At 28.6% G+C, this 21,476-nt stretch overlaps 6 protein-coding genes across 8 annotated transcripts; 3 read left to right on the forward strand and 3 right to left on the reverse strand.

Annotated features, from left to right (window-relative positions):
• Positions 1-444: 444 nt before the first annotated feature.
• LOC127067732 (ATP synthase subunit d, mitochondrial-like) lies at positions 445-1,787 on the reverse strand. Its single transcript, XM_051003022.1, has 3 exons — positions 1,382-1,787; positions 999-1,167; positions 445-873 (listed from the first exon to the last, which is right to left on the reverse strand). Exons 1-3 carry the CDS (start codon positions 1,495-1,497, stop codon positions 628-630), a joined length of 531 nt encoding a protein of 176 aa, XP_050858979.1. The 5' UTR covers positions 1,498-1,787; the 3' UTR covers positions 445-627.
• A 140-nt stretch (positions 1,788-1,927) lies between these two features.
• Positions 1,928-10,666, forward strand: LOC127067719 (uncharacterized). Of its 2 annotated transcripts, none has more exons than XM_051002994.1 (8): positions 1,928-2,409; positions 2,988-4,638; positions 4,737-4,971; positions 5,053-5,162; positions 5,277-5,523; positions 5,613-5,817; positions 6,014-6,215; positions 6,285-10,666. In XM_051002994.1, exons 1-8 carry the CDS (start codon positions 2,183-2,185, stop codon positions 7,848-7,850), a joined length of 4,443 nt encoding a protein of 1,480 aa, XP_050858951.1. In that variant the 5' UTR covers positions 1,928-2,182; the 3' UTR covers positions 7,851-10,666. The 2 variants fall into 2 exon arrangements, with proteins under 2 accessions (XP_050858951.1, XP_050858952.1); XM_051002995.1 differs by having other exon boundaries at positions 6,288-10,666.
• Positions 10,667-10,783: 117 nt separating this feature from the next.
• Positions 10,784-13,593, forward strand: LOC127067726 (cytochrome b-c1 complex subunit 2, mitochondrial). The gene is made up of 7 exons (XM_051003009.1): positions 10,784-10,941; positions 11,527-11,663; positions 11,875-12,066; positions 12,148-12,364; positions 12,484-12,915; positions 13,015-13,236; positions 13,344-13,593. The coding sequence occupies exons 1-7, from the start codon at positions 10,897-10,899 to the stop codon at positions 13,428-13,430; spliced, it is 1,332 nt and encodes a 443-aa protein (XP_050858966.1). The 5' UTR covers positions 10,784-10,896; the 3' UTR covers positions 13,431-13,593.
• Positions 13,594-13,610: 17 nt separating this feature from the next.
• Positions 13,611-16,305, reverse strand: LOC127067724 (nucleolar protein 11). Its single transcript, XM_051003006.1, has 5 exons — positions 16,052-16,305; positions 15,199-15,727; positions 14,089-15,119; positions 13,859-13,994; positions 13,611-13,753 (listed from the first exon to the last, which is right to left on the reverse strand). The coding sequence occupies exons 1-4, from the start codon at positions 16,181-16,183 to the stop codon at positions 13,866-13,868; spliced, it is 1,821 nt and encodes a 606-aa protein (XP_050858963.1). The 5' UTR covers positions 16,184-16,305; the 3' UTR covers positions 13,611-13,753; positions 13,859-13,865.
• An 80-nt stretch (positions 16,306-16,385) lies between these two features.
• Positions 16,386-19,571, forward strand: LOC127067725 (histone acetyltransferase KAT8-like). 2 transcript variants are annotated; one of them, XM_051003007.1, is made up of 7 exons: positions 16,386-16,709; positions 17,261-17,520; positions 17,591-17,681; positions 17,772-17,899; positions 17,968-18,198; positions 18,269-18,513; positions 18,596-19,571. In XM_051003007.1, the coding sequence occupies exons 1-7, from the start codon at positions 16,514-16,516 to the stop codon at positions 18,813-18,815; spliced, it is 1,371 nt and encodes a 456-aa protein (XP_050858964.1). In that variant the 5' UTR covers positions 16,386-16,513; the 3' UTR covers positions 18,816-19,571. The 2 variants fall into 2 exon arrangements, with proteins under 2 accessions (XP_050858964.1, XP_050858965.1); XM_051003008.1 differs by lacking the exon at positions 16,386-16,709 and adding an exon at positions 16,723-16,990.
• LOC127067728 (D-aspartate oxidase) lies at positions 19,294-21,171 on the reverse strand. Its single transcript, XM_051003010.1, has 6 exons — positions 20,888-21,171; positions 20,459-20,579; positions 20,158-20,303; positions 19,931-20,087; positions 19,568-19,852; positions 19,294-19,508 (listed from the first exon to the last, which is right to left on the reverse strand). Exons 1-6 carry the CDS (start codon positions 21,070-21,072, stop codon positions 19,395-19,397), a joined length of 1,008 nt encoding a protein of 335 aa, XP_050858967.1. The 5' UTR covers positions 21,073-21,171; the 3' UTR covers positions 19,294-19,394.
• Positions 21,172-21,476: the final 305 nt, after the last annotated feature.

Below are 21,476 nucleotides of genomic sequence, written 5' to 3' on the forward strand. Positions count from 1 at the left end.
ATAAATTTATAAACTAAAAACTATTTTAATTGCCAATACAGAGATAGCCAATCAGAACTTACAAATGAATTGTACCATATCTTTTGTCAAAGCAAAATGGGTATATTCCGTGTTTTTATTCAGTCACGAAATCTTCTAAGCATTTAAAATTCAATTGAAGCAGCAAATTGAAATATAGATTAAAATAAATATTTCAATAAATTTATATGTGTGTGTGTGGATATAGTTCTGTCTTTTAAATATAAATGTTAACTTTTTATTAATTATTCGAGATATATTTTAATCACTTGTTTAAAATAATCATTCATTCATTGCAATTAGTTGCATATATCGAAGGATCACAAAGTTATATATTTCTGCAAAATATCTTTAATATGTAAAAAAAAAAAAAAACTACAAAGTAGCTTATCAATAAATATTTCATGTTACACATAGAGCATCATATCATGTTGTATATCATATGTATTTATTTACAATAATGTATAGATCAAAAACATTTTTTAATATGTATTAGGACTTAAATGTTTTTTATGGACATAGGTTAATTCAAACATCAATTATTGTATGCCAATAATATTCTTTAGATATTTATAGACTACAATATTGCTATAAATTTGTAGAAATAAATTAATGATCATGATCATCTTCTCCAGGAGGCTTTAAAGCTGCCTCTTCGCCTTCTTTCATTTCAGGTGTATGTGGCCAAATTGATGGATTGTTTACTACGCCACAATGACATTCTGGATGATATTCCACAAATTCTTCCATTGTCATTTCAGCATAAGGCATTATAGCTCTTATAGAACTAATAGACGCATTGATATCCTCAATTTGTTTTTCAGATCTTCTGCGATATTCTTCAACCTCAACAAGCTAAACATTTTGAAATATATATCAGAGAGATATATTATATATAAATTTATATTATATTTTAAACTACCTTTTTTATATATGACTGGATAAAGAAAAAACAAACTTCTATAGATAAAATACTTTACCATCTGTTTCTCTTCACTATCAATAAGAGAAGTATATTTGTCAGCAGGATATGGTACTGTTAATGCTTCGTACTCTTTTCGAAATTTTTCAACAAGACCAGGTGTTGTCACATTCTTTTTGTAATAATCCCAATTAAGTTTTGGTGAAGATTCAGGATTTGCCAGCATTCTGTAATAAAAAATGAAATGCAAGAAAAAATATAACTTATAAATGAATCATTTGACAGTTGTATCACTACACTATAAAAGATATTTAATATATACATATATATATATAATAGTTTTTTTTAATCAAATTAAATATATTTGCTTATTGTCACAACTTTCATATTCACTAAAATATTACAAAATATATTATGTAATAGACTATTTTTTGGACTAACCGACGTAAATATTGATCAGACTTCGCTTTAAATGCGAAAAATAATTGTTTTTGTTCTTCTGGAACTCTTTCTGCTATTGCTGCCCAATTTATTGCTTTAATCGCGCTTCGCGACATTTTGTACGCTTAATACGAAATACAAGGGTTAACGACTACGACAATCTAAACCAGAGGCACCAAGAACTACACTAAAGCAGACAGGCAGCTTGAGAGGACCACGTAATCAGTGCTGGTTTTACACAGTTTACATATATTTAGAAACTTCCAGTAAGAATTGACTAGAATTAATATAATCCGTTTTTGTCCAGAAAAATGCTTGAATTGAGCAATTTAAAATGAAATTACAGATAGGTAAGAAAAGAAACAGAACATTTACATAATACTAATTTGTATAACTTTAGTTAATTCGATTGCTCAAATATAAACTGATCTTGAAACTATCATGTGAAATAGGCTTAAGGAAATGCACAGCGAAGAAGGGGAAGGAGCTTGACAAAAGGAAAAGGAAAGGGTAATGAAGTTTCCAATGGTGTACGAACGAGGGCGTTACCGAGTGTTGCTCGACTCAAGATCAGAATCGAGTTCGTTGAAACTCGGCCGAATCGAGACGAGTTTGTACGAGGAGAACTGGATCGATAAAACAGGAATATGGCCGTGAAGGGGGTAGACCGGGGTGTCGGCGAGGGTGGGCGGCGATCAGGCGGTTGAGCATAAAGAGGATAGGATAATATCGGTGTGCGCGCGTCCTCTTCGCTAACTTCGATTTCGCCACTTTAATGTCGGCGGAGACGAGGATGTAGTTATGCCGAAGAAAAGCACGAAGCATGTGAAGGAATCTGGGATAACGAGAAGCTCCCATCACGGTTGTGATTCCGGCACGAGTACGGATATCAAAGTGAAGCACTTTCGAAGTGTTCACATTGGCGTTACAAATGGAAAGCGTTGGTTATCTCTTAAAAAAAGGCTGGGATTGTCGACGGACGAAGACCTCGCAGTTTATCTTCTCGATCTTGCTGAATCAATCGTCAGGTAAGTTCAACGGTTGTACAGCCTATGACGTCTTGTTGGTGTGCATTAAACATCTCGACTTGCATCAAAGAGTTCTCTTTCCCTACGCGCATGGGGTAGCTGTCACTCTGTCGGGGTTTCCCCTCTACTGTCAACCGTCTGTTATACTGAATCGCCATCTTGCCGCAACGCGCCGGAGGGGCAAGGGAGGATGATCGATATCTGATCAAAAGCGCGGGATAATGGTCTTGTTTCCAAACTTTTCGAAATTGTGTCAGTCGCATTTATCTTGTTATATTTAGATCAAGATCTTCTTTTGATACTTTTATTAGAGGAAACTGATAAGAAAGATTGTATATTTCAAGGATTTTAATTACTATTGTAATTACACATTTTCATTTGTATAAAAGAAAATAAAAAAAACACCCGGACGCGAATCAGTGTTACTTCTAATAATAACGCCTAGTACGAATGAAATTAATATATCGAAATAAATTTTTACTGTTATATTTAACTGTATAACAATTTTTATTAATTTTATGAAATTTATAGTAGTAAATTATAAAGACATTTGTACATGATGATTTTGTTATTTTTAGACAAGATAATAAATGCAATGGTCTTGAAGAATGGAAAACAAATGGCAAAGAAGAAAGGGACTCAGAAATTGTCAAGACTGAAAATTCAATAGATGATACGGAAGAACCTCTTCGTCGAAGCCTAAGGAAGCAAAGTACTTCTATATGTCCAGAACCTGATGTTTCATCTACAGACACAATACAATCTTTACAAACAGAAGTACATGATGACATTATTAAGCTCCATGTACGTCGTAGTTCAAGATCTAAACATCATAAAAATAAGGCTAAACATCATAAAGACAAACGCAAGAAAAGAAAACACTTGAAAAATGCACAGAACATGGAAACAGATAAAGATTATAGGTTACAGGAAGAAAAAAGTCCCAATAGAAATCTAAATTCAGTTATTTGTAACACCGAGATAAATACAGAAGCAGATACTAAATCTAAATTAGATGTAGAATGTTTTCGTGTCGCTCCAAAAAATATCGAATCTATTATGACAAAGACTGAGCATATAGATAGTATAGGATTTATAAAGGATGTAAATAGTGAAAAGAACGAGTTAAATTGCAATAGCAAAGGTATCGATATACCTAATGGAGTAGCACAAATTGGAGAAGATACATCTAAAAAAAATATACAACTGCAAACTACTCCAGCTGTCTCTTCTTCTGAAAAGAATATTATGAATGAATCTGTTGTCAAAGTTGTAAGAGATATATTAAGCTCTCAAAATATGGAAAATACAGAAAATAAAAAAATTAATGAAGCAGAAATCAGATTACATAAGGAACAAAACACAGAATCTCAGGAAAATAGTAGTTCAATTTCTAATGTGTTAGATGAAGCGGAAAATGTAAAAGCTTTAGAAGAACGTAAATTAAAAAAGAAAAGAAAAAGACCAAAACATGAAACTGATGGAGAGGAGAATATTGTCAGAGATACGCCTGATGATTTTTTGGATGATGCTATGCACAAACATCGACGAAAAAAGCACAAGCATACTAGTGAGCACAAAAATAAGAAGCATCATGATGTGCGAAAAGCACCACAAGATGGAATCATTACTCAAGAAGAGACTCCAAATTTGAATATAGTAGAAAATGAATCTGTTATTTCAGTAATAGATAAAACTCAAATTGATGTAAACTTTGATGGTAATATATCAGAGCCTCATAGATTAGCAATTACAATAAAACTCTGTCAAGATTGTAACAGTCGGCATTTACAAGATGCATGTCCACTCAATACACCTCAATATACTATAACAGACTCTATAACGTATGAAGATTGGTTAAACAAATACAAAGAAAATCTTGAAGTAATTAAGGCTTTAAAATCTGATGATCCTATGTCAGAAGGTTATGGAAGATTACCAGATGATGGTTTTGAGTCAGATGAAGATTCAGTACCTGTAGATCATTGTAAATCGAAAGCAAAAATACAGAGGGAAGAAAAACAATTACTTGTAGATTCAGACAGACCTTTGTATGCTAGAGATTCTTTACCTGAATGTTTTGAATTAAAAATTACAACAGCAGAACATGGTCTTGGAATTTATGCCAAGAACCCAGTTCCCATGTATGCCAAATTAGGTCCATTAGTTGGTAAATCTGTAAAAGAAATGGACATACCAGATGATTTTCCTATGAGACATATTTGGGAGGTAAATTTAAGCGTGATAAATTTTTTATTATATTAAAAAAAAATAAATAAATAAATAAAAATGCTCTTATATTAAAAGATTACTTATTTTCTTTTTAGATAGATAATAATGGTAAAACTTCATATATCAGTACCACTAATCCATTGAAAAGTAATTGGATTCGTTACATGAGACCAGCTGAAACAAAAGAAGGAAGAAGTGTAACAGTAATTACAAAACAAGGTGAATTACATCTTATCACTACACAAAACATTATGTCAGGAATGGAACTGACTTATTGGGCAGATTCATTGTCTTCAGCGTGGACTAGGAAGAATAAAATTGATAAAACAAGTATGTAAATATTATTGATATAATATTATTAATGATATAATAAACTTTTTAATTAACTAATCTAACTTTGATTATTCTTAGATTGTGGTGGATGTAATTTAAATTTTACCCATCCTATATATTATCGTTTGCATTGCTGCATTTTTCATGATACCAATTATAGTTTGACTATTAGAAAATACCATTGTAAGGTAAGATGTAGACTAATTTTATATTTGCATAATAATATTCAAGCTGATTAATAATTTTGCACATTACTTTCATAACATTATATTTTACACATATGACAAAAGATTTTATATTAGGTATGTGGAGCTGCTGTTCTAGGAAAGGATAATATCATGAAACATGCAGCAGAGTTACATGCAGGACGTGGTGCATACCAATGTCAGTATTGTAAAAAATTTTTTTTAAGACTGAACTATCTTGAAATGCATAGAACATATGGATGTGCACAGAATCCGCAACGTTCTAGGCCATTGTGTGATTTTTGTGGACGTAAATTTTGTCAACCTCAAAAACTCAAAGTACACATCAAAAGAATGCATAGTGGTAAGAATACAATTAATATATATAAACTATTACAGATAATTTATACATATATTTTTCTTATTTAATTTTTATTTATTTATTTTTAATAGATATGTCCGAAGTACTCAGGGAATTCCAATGTAAACTTTGCTTAAAGCTTTTGGGCTCTCGTGCAGCTCTTCAACGACATATGAAAGAGGTTCATCATAAAGATGTAGTAGGAGCAGCAACATGTGATAGATGTGGAAAAATGTTCCAAAATAAAAGTAATTTAAAAATACACATGTTGACTCATAGTGGTGTTAAACCTTTCAAGTAAGAATATTGTGCCAATATAAGTATCATTATTGAATAAAATTACTTCATTAAAAGATATTATATTCTTTATATATATATATATATATATATATATATATATATATATATATATATATATATTTTGTATATATATTTATGTGCTATTTTTTGAAAAAAATTTCATCTATCTCTTAATGGAAAATATTTTTCATAGGTGTAAAGAAAATAGTTGTAAAGCAGCTTTTACTACAAAGCAATGTTTGCAATTTCATTATAAAAAGGTACATGGTCTCACAGAGGAAATGATGCCTAAAATCGAAAGATCGGTTGCATATACTTTCGATGCTTATAGTGGTGGTCTTGTGGAAGATGTCGGACGTGGTAAAACTCCTCGTTTGAGTAGAAGAAATTCACAAGTATGTATGATATATTTATAATAATATATATGAAATATTCGGAAATGTAAGCAATATTTATTTTTATAGCAGGATAATAGCAACAGTTTACCATCTTTGGATGATTGTAGTTCAGAAAGTAGTTTAAAAGTTGAAACAAATACAAATTCTACACATCCTGCTATAATGGAGTTCCCAAGTGGAACAAATACTACATCCAAATATACAGTGGAGCATGATACTAAAGTATCGAGTGCTTCTACTCGTGTTACAATGCCTGTACCAAGTGGTATTGATACGAATGTAGAGGATGTACGTACAGATGTAGATTTGTATGCTGCATCAAGGATACAAAGTAAAGGAAGTAAAAAATGGCTGGGTGAATTTAATCCTACTACAACATCGGACATACCAACGTCGCATCTACCATCTGTCCCACCAGATGTATATGAATTTGAGGATAGCAGAAAAGAAGAAGAAGAAAAAACTGTCTCTACAACTGCTACAACACAATCTCTACTAGATAGTAGTAAGCTGGGTCTTAGTGTATACAGAAGAACAGAAAGTGCGAATGCTAGCTTACTTGTTGAAGCAGCTTTAGATGCTGCTGAGAGAGACATAGGAGCAGTTTCTAGTCCAATATTGGAAGACAATGATCGTGATGCAAATTTATATTCTATTTCTACACAATTACAGTCACCATTACCACAAAGATCTCCAAGTCATTTAGATTCATATATTCAACAACAAGATGAATTAATATCACCAGCACCTACACCGGATAATCGACATACTCCGCCTAGTCACTTGCATGTGGATTATCATCTTCACCGACCTGTGGATTATATGAATGCATCAAGAACACATAATATCGAACAGTATCTACATCACGAAGATTTACCACGTGTTTCTTCTCCAAATAGTTATATTCACATACCACAAGAAGACTTGGTATCTCCGTCAGCTACACCAAATCCACGATATCAAGATATACACCATCACCATCAAATGCCCACTGATAATTTATCAAGCGATGAAGGTGATTCAGTAGCTCAAAATCTTAGTCTTTCTGTTAAAGAGAAAGCTTTACAACTAGATTTGTCAACATCATATAAATATGATCCTCTTGAATCTGATTTTGGTAGAGAAAGATCAAATTTTGAGCCTCTTGTATTGAATAGTGGGGAACTTCAAGGTCTAGATATGTCAGCTAGAGGATTTCATCATAGTTTTGGTGCTCAAGTACAAAATACAAGATATCATCATCATCATTTATATGAAATAACCGAACGGCAAAGTGTCGATCTCAGTAGGACAGGTGGCTATTCCATGTCTCCACCACCACCACCTCCTCCACCCTATTCTCATAGTGATGTTTTGCGGGTTGTTAGTCTAGATCTTACACCTGGTGGAAGACACAGTGTTGATCTAAGTCTTTCAAGATCACATCATTTGCACAGTTCTGGAACTCGTGTTATTACTAGCCCGCAACCAGCTAGTTCTTCTACCCCGCATATAGTACCTGACACAGTTGAAGGACGAATTTTATCTCCACCCCCGCCTCCCTTACCAGGATACAATCCAAGTTATCCTGTAAGCCCAGCTCCATATCATCCTCCTAGGCCAGCATACCATCATTATTCTGGTTATTATTAATAAATCGTAACATAAATCACAAACCTTAACTTTTAAAATTACATTTTAATTACGAAGTACATTCATATACAGAGCTCAAGTCTGCAGTTTGTATACGATATAATGGAACTATACGTCGTTATTCCATTTTATTTTTATCTTAACAACCATATATGATATATATAAATGGAAGGTTTAAGAAAAATATTGTTTTGTTTAGAGTCTTTGTTATTGACACTATGTTATTTTGTCATATCATTACTTTAATCAGCATTTTGCGATTTAAAAAATTTTATTGTTTTTTTGAGAATTTACTTTAACAGATGATACTTATTGTATTATCAAGTTGATTAAGAAAACTGCCACTTTAACATATGTATGTTTAAGATAGAAAGAGATTATTTCATACTATAATAGCTTGTTCCCTAGCAGTGGAAAAAAGTATTGTTTTATCAATTAATTTATATATTTCTATTTATAATTAGAAAAATTTTATGTTCAAACAAATTTTATGTCAAAACTAAAATTTTATTATTCAAACTAAGGACAGGAGGCTTTTATCAAAAAGATAATATTACATAATATATATGTTATATTATCAGTATGACATTAGGATCTGAATTATGCACAAAAAATATATTTGCATTAAGATGAAACATTATATCATTTCCAAAGTATCTGTGTGAAAGAGAGATATATAGCTCAGCAAATGCAACAGTATGTGTGTGATATAAGAGTGATACATGTATGTATGCATCCTTTAAATTGAATATTATTTTTTTAAGGTATTGGATAATGAAACTTTATGAATAGCTCTGTTCTAGATATTTAAGCTGTATGAACCGTTAAAAATGATTAAGTTGTCTTTGGTTATGTAGCTATTAGATTTATTATTTATTATATTCTTTTTTCCATTTTTATATGAAACATGCGATATGTAATGGTTATCCCCTGTTAATATGGATCATTGGAATAGATAAATTTCAGATATGATCCAGTACCACGTCCGTGATAATTAATGTTATAAAAAGTTGTTACTTAGCTTCTAGCTTATATTCTTCTATTTCAGATATATACTCCCAACAAAAAATACTCCATATAAGATGAGATTAGTCACTATTTCATACTAATAACATCCTGGGTAGTTTGACATTGCTGTCATTTATATTTTTCAAATTAAAGACATGTGGTATATAAAAGAAACAATTTTAACATGTAATATTATGCTTATGATTCAAGCAGAAAGTTATAGCTTATAAATATGTATTTAAAGTTATTATCTCATTAGTGTGCAATTTTTAGAAAATAACACATTTAATTAATTATTTAAAGCATTACTATATAACGTTAATAATACATAAAGTTGCAGACAAATGATTTAATTACTTTAAATGTACAAAAGAAGATTGTAGTGAATAGTATTACCCAGGATTTTAAAATTTATGAAATAATTCAATCAGGATGCCTAATGGTAGCACTAAGTATACATCTGTATGGTGATAACAAATTACAATGTTCTTTTTTTATTCTAGTCATTACATATATGTAATAACATATTAGCTATGTAATGAATGGTTTGGCTATTGCAGATGAGTGCAAAGCATAGTGTATACATAGAATTTTTAAAAATATGTATCTTAAACATATTTGTTTATTCTTAATATTATTTTTTCAGTATCACATCAAGTTTATTCTAAGAATCGCTCGAACAAAAAACAAAGTACAGAAGTAATGAAACATAGTATGTTTTTTTTTTTTTTAACTGATGTTATTAATCGTACTATGGAATAATTATGAGATTTTGATAGAATATATGTATTAAATATACATATAATTTTGCATATAATAAACATTTATTTGTATATTTTATTTAATAACACGCATGTATTCATTATGTACTCATTTGCAAAATCCATATTTATTTGCGTGTAGCTTCCAACTCTTTATGATTGCGCTCACTAGCCATTTATTGAAACCAAAGATCTAGATCTATTGTAACATTTGTGCCAAATTGCAAGGCGCTCATTTTTATGTATACAGTTTTAATTAATATAAATATCATTTCTTCACTCTATAGGTGTACAAAGAAATACTATCTTAATAATGTTAAAATTTTATGATATTTTGTCAAATTTTGTGATTATTTTATTTTATATACATATACACTGTATGAAGATATGTAAAAATGTTTTACATTTATATATGTTATATATGAAAGGTACAGTATATAATTTGTAAATTTATATTTTTATTTTTATAATTATTTCGATAGAAAGTGCAAACAATTTTATTTAATTCGGCACAAAATATTAATAAGTAACATTTCTGTAAAATCTTTGATTTCAATTTTTTAAAAAGTGTGTGAATTGAAGATACACATATCCGATTATTACAATGATGTGTTATGATTATTATAACTATTGCACTAGAACAGTTAAATTATGATTAACGAAGCTATTGCTATGAGATTTTTATAATTATAATATAATCTATATTTAAATTGGTCATATGTTCATATTCTATTCATATTCTTTTTAAAAAATAATGGAGTTATAAAAATATTATAAAATACAGTAAATATCTCGATCATTGTAGGACAATGATTTCAATTAATTTAAGTTACATTAATTGTACTCAGTTCAGTTAAAAATGTATTTTATATATTATACGTAATGTTAAAAAGAAGCTTAAAATGAAAAATATCGTAAAAATTATGCAAAATTCAAAAGAATAAAATTCACGAGTACAAATGTGGCACAGAATATATTTGTATCGGGTTTATTAATATTGTAATAATAATAGAATGCAGCAGTCATAAAACAACCCAAAATAATACATTTTGTGTCTTTATTCATTTATTACCTCAATTCCATTATTTATTATATCAAAGTGATATTTTGTACACTAAATTTTCTACGTGTTAAAAACTTTAATACGATAGACTTTTAAAAATTCGCGCCTCAAATGGTTATCGATATTTGACTATGTTCTTTCTAGTTCCAGCGCCACGCAACACACACAATCGTCTTTTTACATTTTCGTGAAGTAGTCGTCAAGGAACACGAAAATGGCTTGTTCTGCCGTACGATCACCTATTCTACGTAATTCTGCGGTAATTATTAATTTGTATACTTTTATTTATAATTATTTATAAAATAAACATATAGACACTATAAACTTCTTTATCAGGTGTAAAATACAATCATGTCTGCTGAAATATAGTATTTCTGATTAGTATGAGTGTTATGTAAATGTTCACGTATTTTATATGTCAGGTTCATATTTGAGCTTTTAAATTTCTGTTCATGTATTATTCATGAAAAATATTTAATTTAAATATAAAATTAAAAGAATTTGTATAAAATAAATACTAACATCATATACAGAATTAAAATGTGGTGTAAAAATAATTAAATATTTTATAATTTTTATAATAAATTCTATAATAAATTCCACTTAATAAGCAACTGATATAAACTCGCTTTGCATTTTGATATATCTTTCAAATATCTGATATTATTGAAATTTATAAATTATTTCTATTATTTATTTTAATGATTTCATATAAAATCCGTTAACATTATATTTATTATATTTTCTCCTTTATCTATGATCAAGTAACTGATATGACATATTAGTATTTTTATATTTTAAAAATATTATTAATAAATATAACTTAATAAATTTTATATTTTAGGTGAGACATTATGCAACTGCCACTGCTACCCAGACTTCTGCCGCAACTTGTCTTGAAACTAAATTATTAAATAATAAAGTTATAGCTGTATCTCTTGATAATAATAATCCTGTATCACAAGTTTCTATTATCTTCAGGTAAATTGAAAATATGAATACAGAGCATCATTCATATTTTTATAGTATTTTTATAAATATAATTACATTAAATATGATTAAAAAAGATTATAACATTCTAATTACCAAGTTCTAAAAAACTATAATCAGTTAAATATCATGTATTATTTAAGATACTGTTAGAGAATACATATCATATAATAAATTAATAATAAATAAATGTTATATTAAGGGCTGGTCCACGAAATGAAACTTATCACACTCAAGGTATTAGTCATCATTTACGTATTGCAGCTGGTTTGACTACATGTCGTTCCAGTTATTTTGGTATAACCAGGAATATACAGCAACTTGGAGGAAATATAATTGCTACAAGTGATCGTGAAAGTATTGCATATACATTACAAGTTACACGAAATAATTTGTAAGCAAAATTTGTATTATTTTTCTTACATATTTCATTGTCTATAGAAAAAAAATATCCACATACTTTATGCTTTACTAGGGATCAAGCTTTACAATTTTTAGAAGATGTTGCTACACAACAAGTGTTTAAGCCATGGGAAATATCAGATCAATTACCTAGATTACGTTATGAGTTATCAAGAATACCCGAAACCACACGTCTGCTTGAACTTCTGCATAGAACTGCCTATCGTTCAGGTCTTGGCAATTCCTTGTATTCACCAAAGCGACAAGTAGGAAAAATTAGTTCAGAATCTGTAAGTAGTATTTCAATTTATTATTTTCTATATAAACATATCCATTGCATATTAACAAGTAATATATACAACAAAAAATTATGTATATATGATAGTAATAAATGTTTATTACTTTGTAGTTACAGCATTTTGTTAATTCATGGTTTACGGGATCAAGATGTGCTGTTGTTGCAACAGGTGTTCCATTTTCGAAAATATGTTCATTTGCTTCAGCCTTAAATGTAAAATCAAGCGATGCTTGTGATCAACCTGCAAAATATTATGGTGGAGAACTTCGTAAGGAGCGTAATTCGTCTACAGCCAGTGTAGCAATAGCTGTAGAATCTGCAGGTTTGAATAAGGAAAAAGATGTTTTAGCATTGGCTGTATTACAAAGAGCTTTGGGTACTGGACCACAAGTGAAATGGGGATCGAGCGCAAGTCCACTTTACAAAACAGTGTCTGGTATTGCTGGTAAACAATCATTTGCTGTTTCCGCCTTTAATGCTGTTTACTCTGATTCCGGTTTATTTGGTTTTATAATCTGCAGTGAACCTAGTATTGCTGGATCGGTGAATATCATCCTTACAGTTATCACTATTAGATACGTTAATATACGCAAATAAAACGATAAAATATATATGTTTGAAATTATATAATATATATTTCAGATAACAGCATGTACCTATAAATTGTTGAAATCTCTTCATTTGTCAGATGCTGACATTAATCGTGGTAAAAATGCATTGAAAGCTGACATTTTATATGCTACTGAAAATGATATTGGACTTTTAGAAATTCTTCGACAGCAAGCTTTATTTAAGGGTCAAGTTTGTACAGCCCAGGAAATTGTTGCAAGTGTAGATAAAATCAATGCATCTGATGTTAAAAACGTATGTAAATCACATAGATTAAGATTTTCTACATGAATCTTAAATAATGTTTCAACTAAATACAATAGTTCGCTAATTTCTTGAATCTTTAATATTTGTTTATTTAGGTAGCTGGAAAGTTAGGCTCTGGTAAACCATCTCTAGCTGCAATCGGTGATATTTGCAGTGTTCCAAATTTAGATGAATTAAGTTAGATAATAAGTCTGATATTCTTACGAAATTAGTATCAATTGTTAATAAACACCAGATTCGTAAAGCGAATGAACGCTTTTACCAGTGCTTAAAAACAGTATATACATGATCCATTGCAGTTGTAATGTAATGCTTCTGTACATACCAAATAAAAATAAAAATTACTATCCTGTTTTTTATTTCAAAAATATATTAAAACATGTGTTACATATAAAATTTCAACAGTATAATAATTAGGTATGTACAAGTTACCATATATAAACTGATCTTAAGACAGATCAATAATAATTTTGTAGAAAATGTAATTCCTCTAAAAATGAGAAACCTAAGGAAAATGATTTATTTTATCAATGTAAGTAAAAATTATATTACTGTTTATTTACAGAACAAATATAACTTTAATAATATAAATTATAATGTAATTTCTTACATATTTTTTAATAAAATTTTATTTCTTCTATAGAATAAAATTTATTGTAATTTTTCACAGAAGGCTTCAGCGATTTTCCATTTATTATTCTTTGTAACATAGGTCTCAAATTTTCCAAATCCTTCAATAATTGAAACTAAAAAAAAATGTTAATAAATTTAATTTATTGCTAAAAAAAATAGATCTAGTATAAAAAGTTGAATTGATTATTAATCTCTAAAAATACTTACATGTTCCTCCAATATTAAACTCAACTTATTAAGAAGACTTAAAACTTGAGAATCTTGTGATAAAATATAATGTTGATAATGAGAATCAAGAAGAAGATTAGACCAATCATATAACTGTTTGTTATTTGGCTCAAATGTATCAAGCCCATTATTTACAGAATCTTGAATATCTAATTTTTCAATTAAATAATTTAACAATCTAAGTACTTCGTTAAAATTTAAACCTGTCTTTAGGTATGATAATAAAAAAACATCAGAATAACTAATACTAAAGATTTTGTCTAGAAAATTACTTCTTGTATAAAGAGTTTTCTGGTCAGACATACCATTACTTATACCATTTTGCAAAGGAATAAATACATCATCTGAAGTTCTTAATGAAAATGCTAATAAATCTGTTAATAATTTTTCAGGTAAATCCTTGAAAGTATTTAAACACCAATTTATTGCAATAATGTCTTTAAATTCAATTAATTGTGGTATTAACACTTCTTGTATTCTTGCATCACTCAATCCTTCATTTATGTAAGACAATATTTGTTTCGATATATTTTGTGGTATGTCATTTTCCAAAAATTTTGATGGTTTTGGTTGTGTATTTTCCCATTGAGCTATTATTGAATCTTGCACTATAACTACTTCATCTTCTTCATTTTCATTATTGTTTTTAAAGCGTACGGATGAACCTAGCATAGCTGCTATCCTCTGTGGTGCAAGACGATACGGAGCAACAGCTAAATGTCTATTTGCTGCAAGTAGTAATTTATCTTCTACTCTCCACAATTTAGCTTCTTTCGTATAAAGTTTTAATTTTTGAGTTGCTTGCACTAATTTAAATTGCACATTATATATCATTAGAACAGCACCTTCTTCTGATACATCTGCTCCATAAGCAGCTATCATTGTTTCATTCAACGCTGTCATTATCACAGGATACTTTGTATCAATATTTGTAATAACACTGAGTAATTTACTTGGCTCTGAATCAGAGATATCCATTAATGAATGACTGTACAATCTACCATGAGACCCTAAAATTGAATAGATAATAATTTGTTACAGATAATGATATAATTTTATATTGATTAACTTATCAAAGTATTTACTTACACAAAGTTAAAAGATATGCATTACATTTGTTCTGCATGACTACATGAGCAACAAGTTCTTCTGAAGTACGCTTCAATTCTATTCTTTTAATATGATCTGATTGTACACAGTTATCATTATCAAGTTCAACAATAATATAATTATATGTTTGATCTATTTTTGTTAATCCACATAAACTTGCTTTGCCATTTAAGTATATTAACTGACAATCTAATAATTTTTCTTCAAAATTTAAAATTCCTTTGTTACACCAAGATTTTCTGTTCTGTAATGCCCATTCTAAAGATACTGTAGCTCCATTTTGTTGCACCAGTACTGGTGGTAAATCATCATGAACTAAAATTGTATGGAAGGGAAATTGAAATTTATATCCCTTTACATTATTCAAGTCAGATTCTTCAGCTGACCATACTTTAATCTTTCTTTCATTAAATACAGCTGCATATCGATGAGCTGTTTTATCATAAATTACTGAAGTTGTAAGTCTTTCTTTGCTTGACCAACTACTTATTTGTTTTAAATCTTGCAACTAAAAATATAATAAACCTATATATTTATATATATTATTTATGTACATATATACATATAGCACTATTTATCTTCAAGAAATATTTAATTCTTTACATAAAAATATATAAGAATTGAACAAAGCCAATAATGTAAACAATAAGAAAGAAAACTTCTTAATATCTTTTACTTATGTGGATCCCAAAGTTATTTACTCATTTCCTTTTGCAAAAAGATCATGTTTTAAAGATATATAATTAATAACAAAACCAATTGATTGTATAAAATAATATTATTAAAACAGTATTATTGTCTTTGATTAATTAATACTGGAGCAAAATCTAACCTTATATCTTATCACAATATTTCTACCAAGAGTAACGATAGCACATCCCGGATCTGAATCTTTTTGGACTCCTAAAAGATTTTGTTGGTCGATTAACGGACACAACGTATAATATGAACTGAGTTTCGCCATTTCATAAATATTTTAGAAAAAAGCCGAACATCAGCAGAAAACGCGGTAAACTACGTACACGTGAGTATTCGCGGTACAAGTTAATATAGTGGAATACACATACAACTTCACACATTTGACTAGAGCGACGCCCGGACTTATCTGAAATCAGTCATTGATGTAGTACGTATATATTGAAGTAAATAATTTCAGAGGGCACCACCGTGAATAATAGCACGGTATAAACGTGAAGGTGAAGGTGATGGCGTCAGTGAATGCAATGATCATCTATTTACAGACGATTCTCGATGACGAATATCGTCTTATCGTGTAGTAATATACTACTAAAAAATGGCTGAACCACAAGAACAAAAGAGTAAAGAAAACACAAGTGCTGGATTAAAAGATGTAATGGTAAAGCACGAGAAACGTGAGGGTACGCTGACAAATGGCGGGAAGGGATCCGGCGATGACGCAGACAGTCTTGAAGAATTACCGCTGGATATTGGCGAACATTATCTTGTTCGAAGATCCGATGATTCGTGGCGTAAATAAATAATATCATAGCATGCTTATTTATTTAATTTCATTCGATTTTCTTACTTTATTTTTCTTTAGTTTTTGTTTCTTACTTTGCCGGCTTTTACACGATACTGTAAATATTTTCATCAGAAATTAAACAACAGACATACTATTCAGTTAACGTAACATACAAAAAAACAAGAAAATTCTATTAAATCCAAAGAATAATGGTTATAATGTTGTAACTCTGAAGATTTTATAAAATTTCAAGAAATATATACAATTGATATATTTTATACTGATAAGGTATAGATTCATAATTTTGTAAAATAATTGATTCATTTCCACAGATAATAATAGTATTTATTTAAATAAGATATTTACCAGTATTATGATAAATAGATTTGTTATATATTTAAAAATAAGTTATATTTTTTAAATAATTGGCAATCTAAGTTTATAAATCTATAAATGAATTTCTTTTCAAGAATTAAAAGTTTTTATTTATGTAATATTATAGAGTTAAAATAAGATTTGAATTACTCATGCTTGTTATTTATGAATTATCGAATTTAGATCCTGCCGAAATTATTCAAACACGTTACAATGAAAATGAAAGTCATTATGAATACTATGTTCACTACGAAGGACACAATAGAAGACTCGATGAATGGGTACCTCGTGATAGAATTATGTCCAGTAGATTTGATATGAGCGATCGAAGTTGGAAAAGTGGAGATAGAAATTCTAGTAATGATTTATTAGCAGATTCTTCTGATCGTAAAATTACAAGAAATCAAAAAAGAAGACACGATGAAATTAATCACATACAAAAGGTATATTATTTTTTTATTACATATAAAATTCATGTTGAAAATTTTAATTTCTATTGTTATACTTTTGTAGACTTATGCAGAAATGGACCCAACAACTGCTGCTTTAGAAAAAGAACATGAAGCTATAACAAAAGTTAAATATATTGATAAAATTCAAATTGGTAAATGTTGATTTGTGTATTTTGCATATTTATGTGCAATGCATATTTATCATAAAATAAATCTCATGACTTTTAGAAGTTTCATTGTAGGAAAATATGAAATTGATACTTGGTACTTCAGTCCATATCCAGAAGAATATGGTAAACAACCAAAACTTTGGATTTGCGAGTATTGCTTGAAATATATGCGTCTTGAAAAAACATATAGATATCACATGGTAAGATCTACTTTATTAAATTATTCATATATTATTTATTAGTTCATAAATATTAATTTTTTTTTCAGAGTGAATGTACTCATAGACAGCCTGTTGGGAAAGAAATATATCGTAAAGGAACATTGAGCATTTGGGAAGTGGATGGTAGAGAACATAAAATTTATTGCCAGAATCTTTGCTTATTGGCAAAATTATTCTTGGATCATAAAACACTTTATTTTGATGTTGAACCGTTTCTTTTCTATATTTTATGTGAAGTGGATAAACATGGAGCACATTTAGTTGGATACTTTTCTAAAGTAATAGATAGTTTATTTTAAAAATTAATCAAATAGATATCTCAAATATATAAGTGGTTTTTGTTTGTAGGAAAAAGAGTCCCCTGATGGCAATAATGTAGCTTGTATATTAACATTACCCCCATTTCAAAGACAAGGATATGGAAAATTGCTTATTGCTTTTAGTTATGAACTTAGTCGAATTGAACAAACTGTTGGAAGTCCAGAAAAGCCATTAAGTGACTTAGGAAAATTATCTTATCGTAGTTATTGGAGTTGGATACTTTTAGAAATTCTTAGGGATTTCCGCGGGACACTTAGCATTAAAGATTTAAGGTAAACTGATAATAATATATTACATAAAAAATAAAAATATATATATATGTATCTATATATAAATTAACGATTCATTTTTCAGCCAAATGACTAGTATTTCACAAACAGATATCATATCAACATTACAAAGTATGAATATGGTAAAATATTGGAAAGGTCAACATGTAATTTGTGTAACTCCTAAATTAGTTGAAGAACATATAAAAAGTAGTCAATATAAAAGGCCCAGACTTACTGTAGATAGTAGTGCATTAAGATGGGGTGCACCACCTCGGAAAAATGTGAAACCTGGTAAAAAATAAAATATGAAATGGTTTAACTCAACAATTTTTGCTACTATAAAAGTGATCTATTAATTTTTTTGACTAGTTACGTGTTATGAATAAAGTAAAGCTAAAGATAGAGAGATATATCATAATATTAATTTTATAGAATTCTTTATGAATATACATAATGTGAAAAGATCGTATAAATTTGATATATGTTTAGAAATTGATACAGAGAGTGCTTTGTTCATTTGTTGTAGCTTTCATTTTTATAGTAATTCAAATGTCTAAAATTTGTATAATATTTAGAATTTTATTATCTCATCACATTTTAAATTAGAAAACAAAATAAAAAATATTTATTTATTAATCAATATGTAATTTTCAAAGGGTTACCTACACACATAAAACATAATTTTTCAAGTTTATAAAAATTAAATATTTCAACTTTTTACATAATTTGAAACACCTTGTATGAAACAAAGAGCAGGTGTGATATATAATATTAATATAATTCTTTTTTATAGATTCAGTAATAAAATATATATTTATCAGACAAATAATATCTTTACAAATATTAATTAACTCTCAGTATTAACATGTATTAGACATTAATTACAATTTTGCGATAGATGATCTATGAGCATTTATAGCTAATTGTACAGCATATTGAGCAGTACCAGGAGCTGTACAAACACCATAACCACCATGTCCATAATTATGTATTATCTACAACAATTGTTTTATAATTTATATCTTTAATGAACAAATATGATATTGATACTAACCGTAGTTTTTCTACACCCATTAGCAATGAATTCTGCTTCTACTCTAACACCACCATCTCTGTGTGGTCGTAGTCCTACTTCTTCTCGTATATTTTCAACTGTTCGAAGAGATGGCACAAGCGTCTCGCATCGCGTACGAATTGCAGCAGATTCATATGGACATAACTTCATATTCTCAGAATCAAAATTTCTAGTTCCACCTAGAGTAACTACTCCATTAAATCCAGGAATTATATATGTATCTAGCTCACCATAAAAAAAAGTTTTTAACCAAGGAGCAGCAACCTATCCATAGAAAATGTATGCAAAATTAATCTTTGTTAATAAGCAAAGTAATAATTTATATTTATGCATAAAACATACTTTAATAATTTGTCCACGTATTGGAACCATATGTCTGTCACTGCATAAATTTCTAGCTTCGAGTCCACTACAGTTCATTATTATATTATATTCTGTAGTTAATTCTTTCAATGAGTCTATTTTCTGTTTCTTTACAACAGCTCCATTATGTTTTAATCTATAAAACAATATTTACAATTTTTTATTGATTGTCATATCGATAATTTGCAACATAAAAAATAACTTACTGTTGTAAAATCCAAGGAAGATATAATTTACATTCCGTAAGTAGTGTTGTAAAAAAACAACCAAATTTCCAATTACCTCCCACTAATTGGAATTCTTCTTTTGTTACATTTCTGTATATGGGCACTAATTTTTCCATCCAATGATTCTACTTACCAATGATTTTAATAAAAAATAATTATAATATTTTATAGAAGAGACATATTACGCGTGCAATAGTGGTATAATTATCATTATTATATTTCCTTTTACTCGAAAACATATATACGTATATATTTATAATTAACAAAATTTCATTACAACCTTTATAATGCTTGGAGAATTAGCGAATATATAACCCGAGATAGTTGTTATTCCTGCTTTAGATGCATCCGACAGTTTACATATACTGTCATAATATGAATATGAATCTTCTATCCATTTTCTACAAAAACATCGTTTGTAATTGAATTTTCTTGTGCATTCTATTATATAAAAATTACGCACAAAATGATTTTTAAAATATTTATTTATTAAAACAAATGAATAAAATAATTCTAATGTTAAAATAATCAATACCTATGTATATGCAATTAAAAGTATAATGGAATTAGTAATAGTATACTTCTTTTTAATTTTTGACCAGAAAAACATAATTTTGACAATATCCTTTGACCATTAGTGAAATAGAATATGAGAAATAAAATGTACAAGGAAAACAAAAAACAGAAAAGATCACGTTATATTATTTACCTTGTTATCTCTTCAGTAGGTCCACTATATGACGATCCAACACGAAATATTCCAGCTGCGACATTACTTACAATATTATCGAAATCGGAAGCAAAAATAGTTATTTCAGCATTATGCAATGTACGTTGTACTTGTAATGCAGTAGTTAAACCTACTGCACCTCCTCCAATAACTGCAATTTTCATTTTCTCTTTCAAAGAAGAATTTTACTGTTTGATTACCACTTCTTTAACAAAAAGATGATAAAAATTGTTATCTACGAAAAAATATCGCAACTCAACATCCCATTGGTCTAAATATAAAATCTACATAAGCAACATATATAAAGTGATATATAATTATTAAAGAAAAAAATAAATAAATAAAAATATAAAAAAAGATAAAAAAAATATAAACTAGACACTTAAAATAATTATGTATTTAGTAAGAAACTAAAATGATTTAATTTCGTATTAACATCTTTTTTTTATAAATTAATACATGCTTTGATCAAGTAGTATCACATGATCTAACATGTTTATTTTCAAAATTTATCTAATAAATACAATACAAAAGAAATATTATATACTTTTAGATTATTGGATATTTA

This window comes from Vespula vulgaris, chromosome 11 (genome assembly GCF_905475345.1).
Source record: "Vespula vulgaris chromosome 11, iyVesVulg1.1, whole genome shotgun sequence".
Lineage (NCBI taxonomy): Eukaryota > Metazoa > Arthropoda > Insecta > Hymenoptera > Vespidae > Vespula > Vespula vulgaris.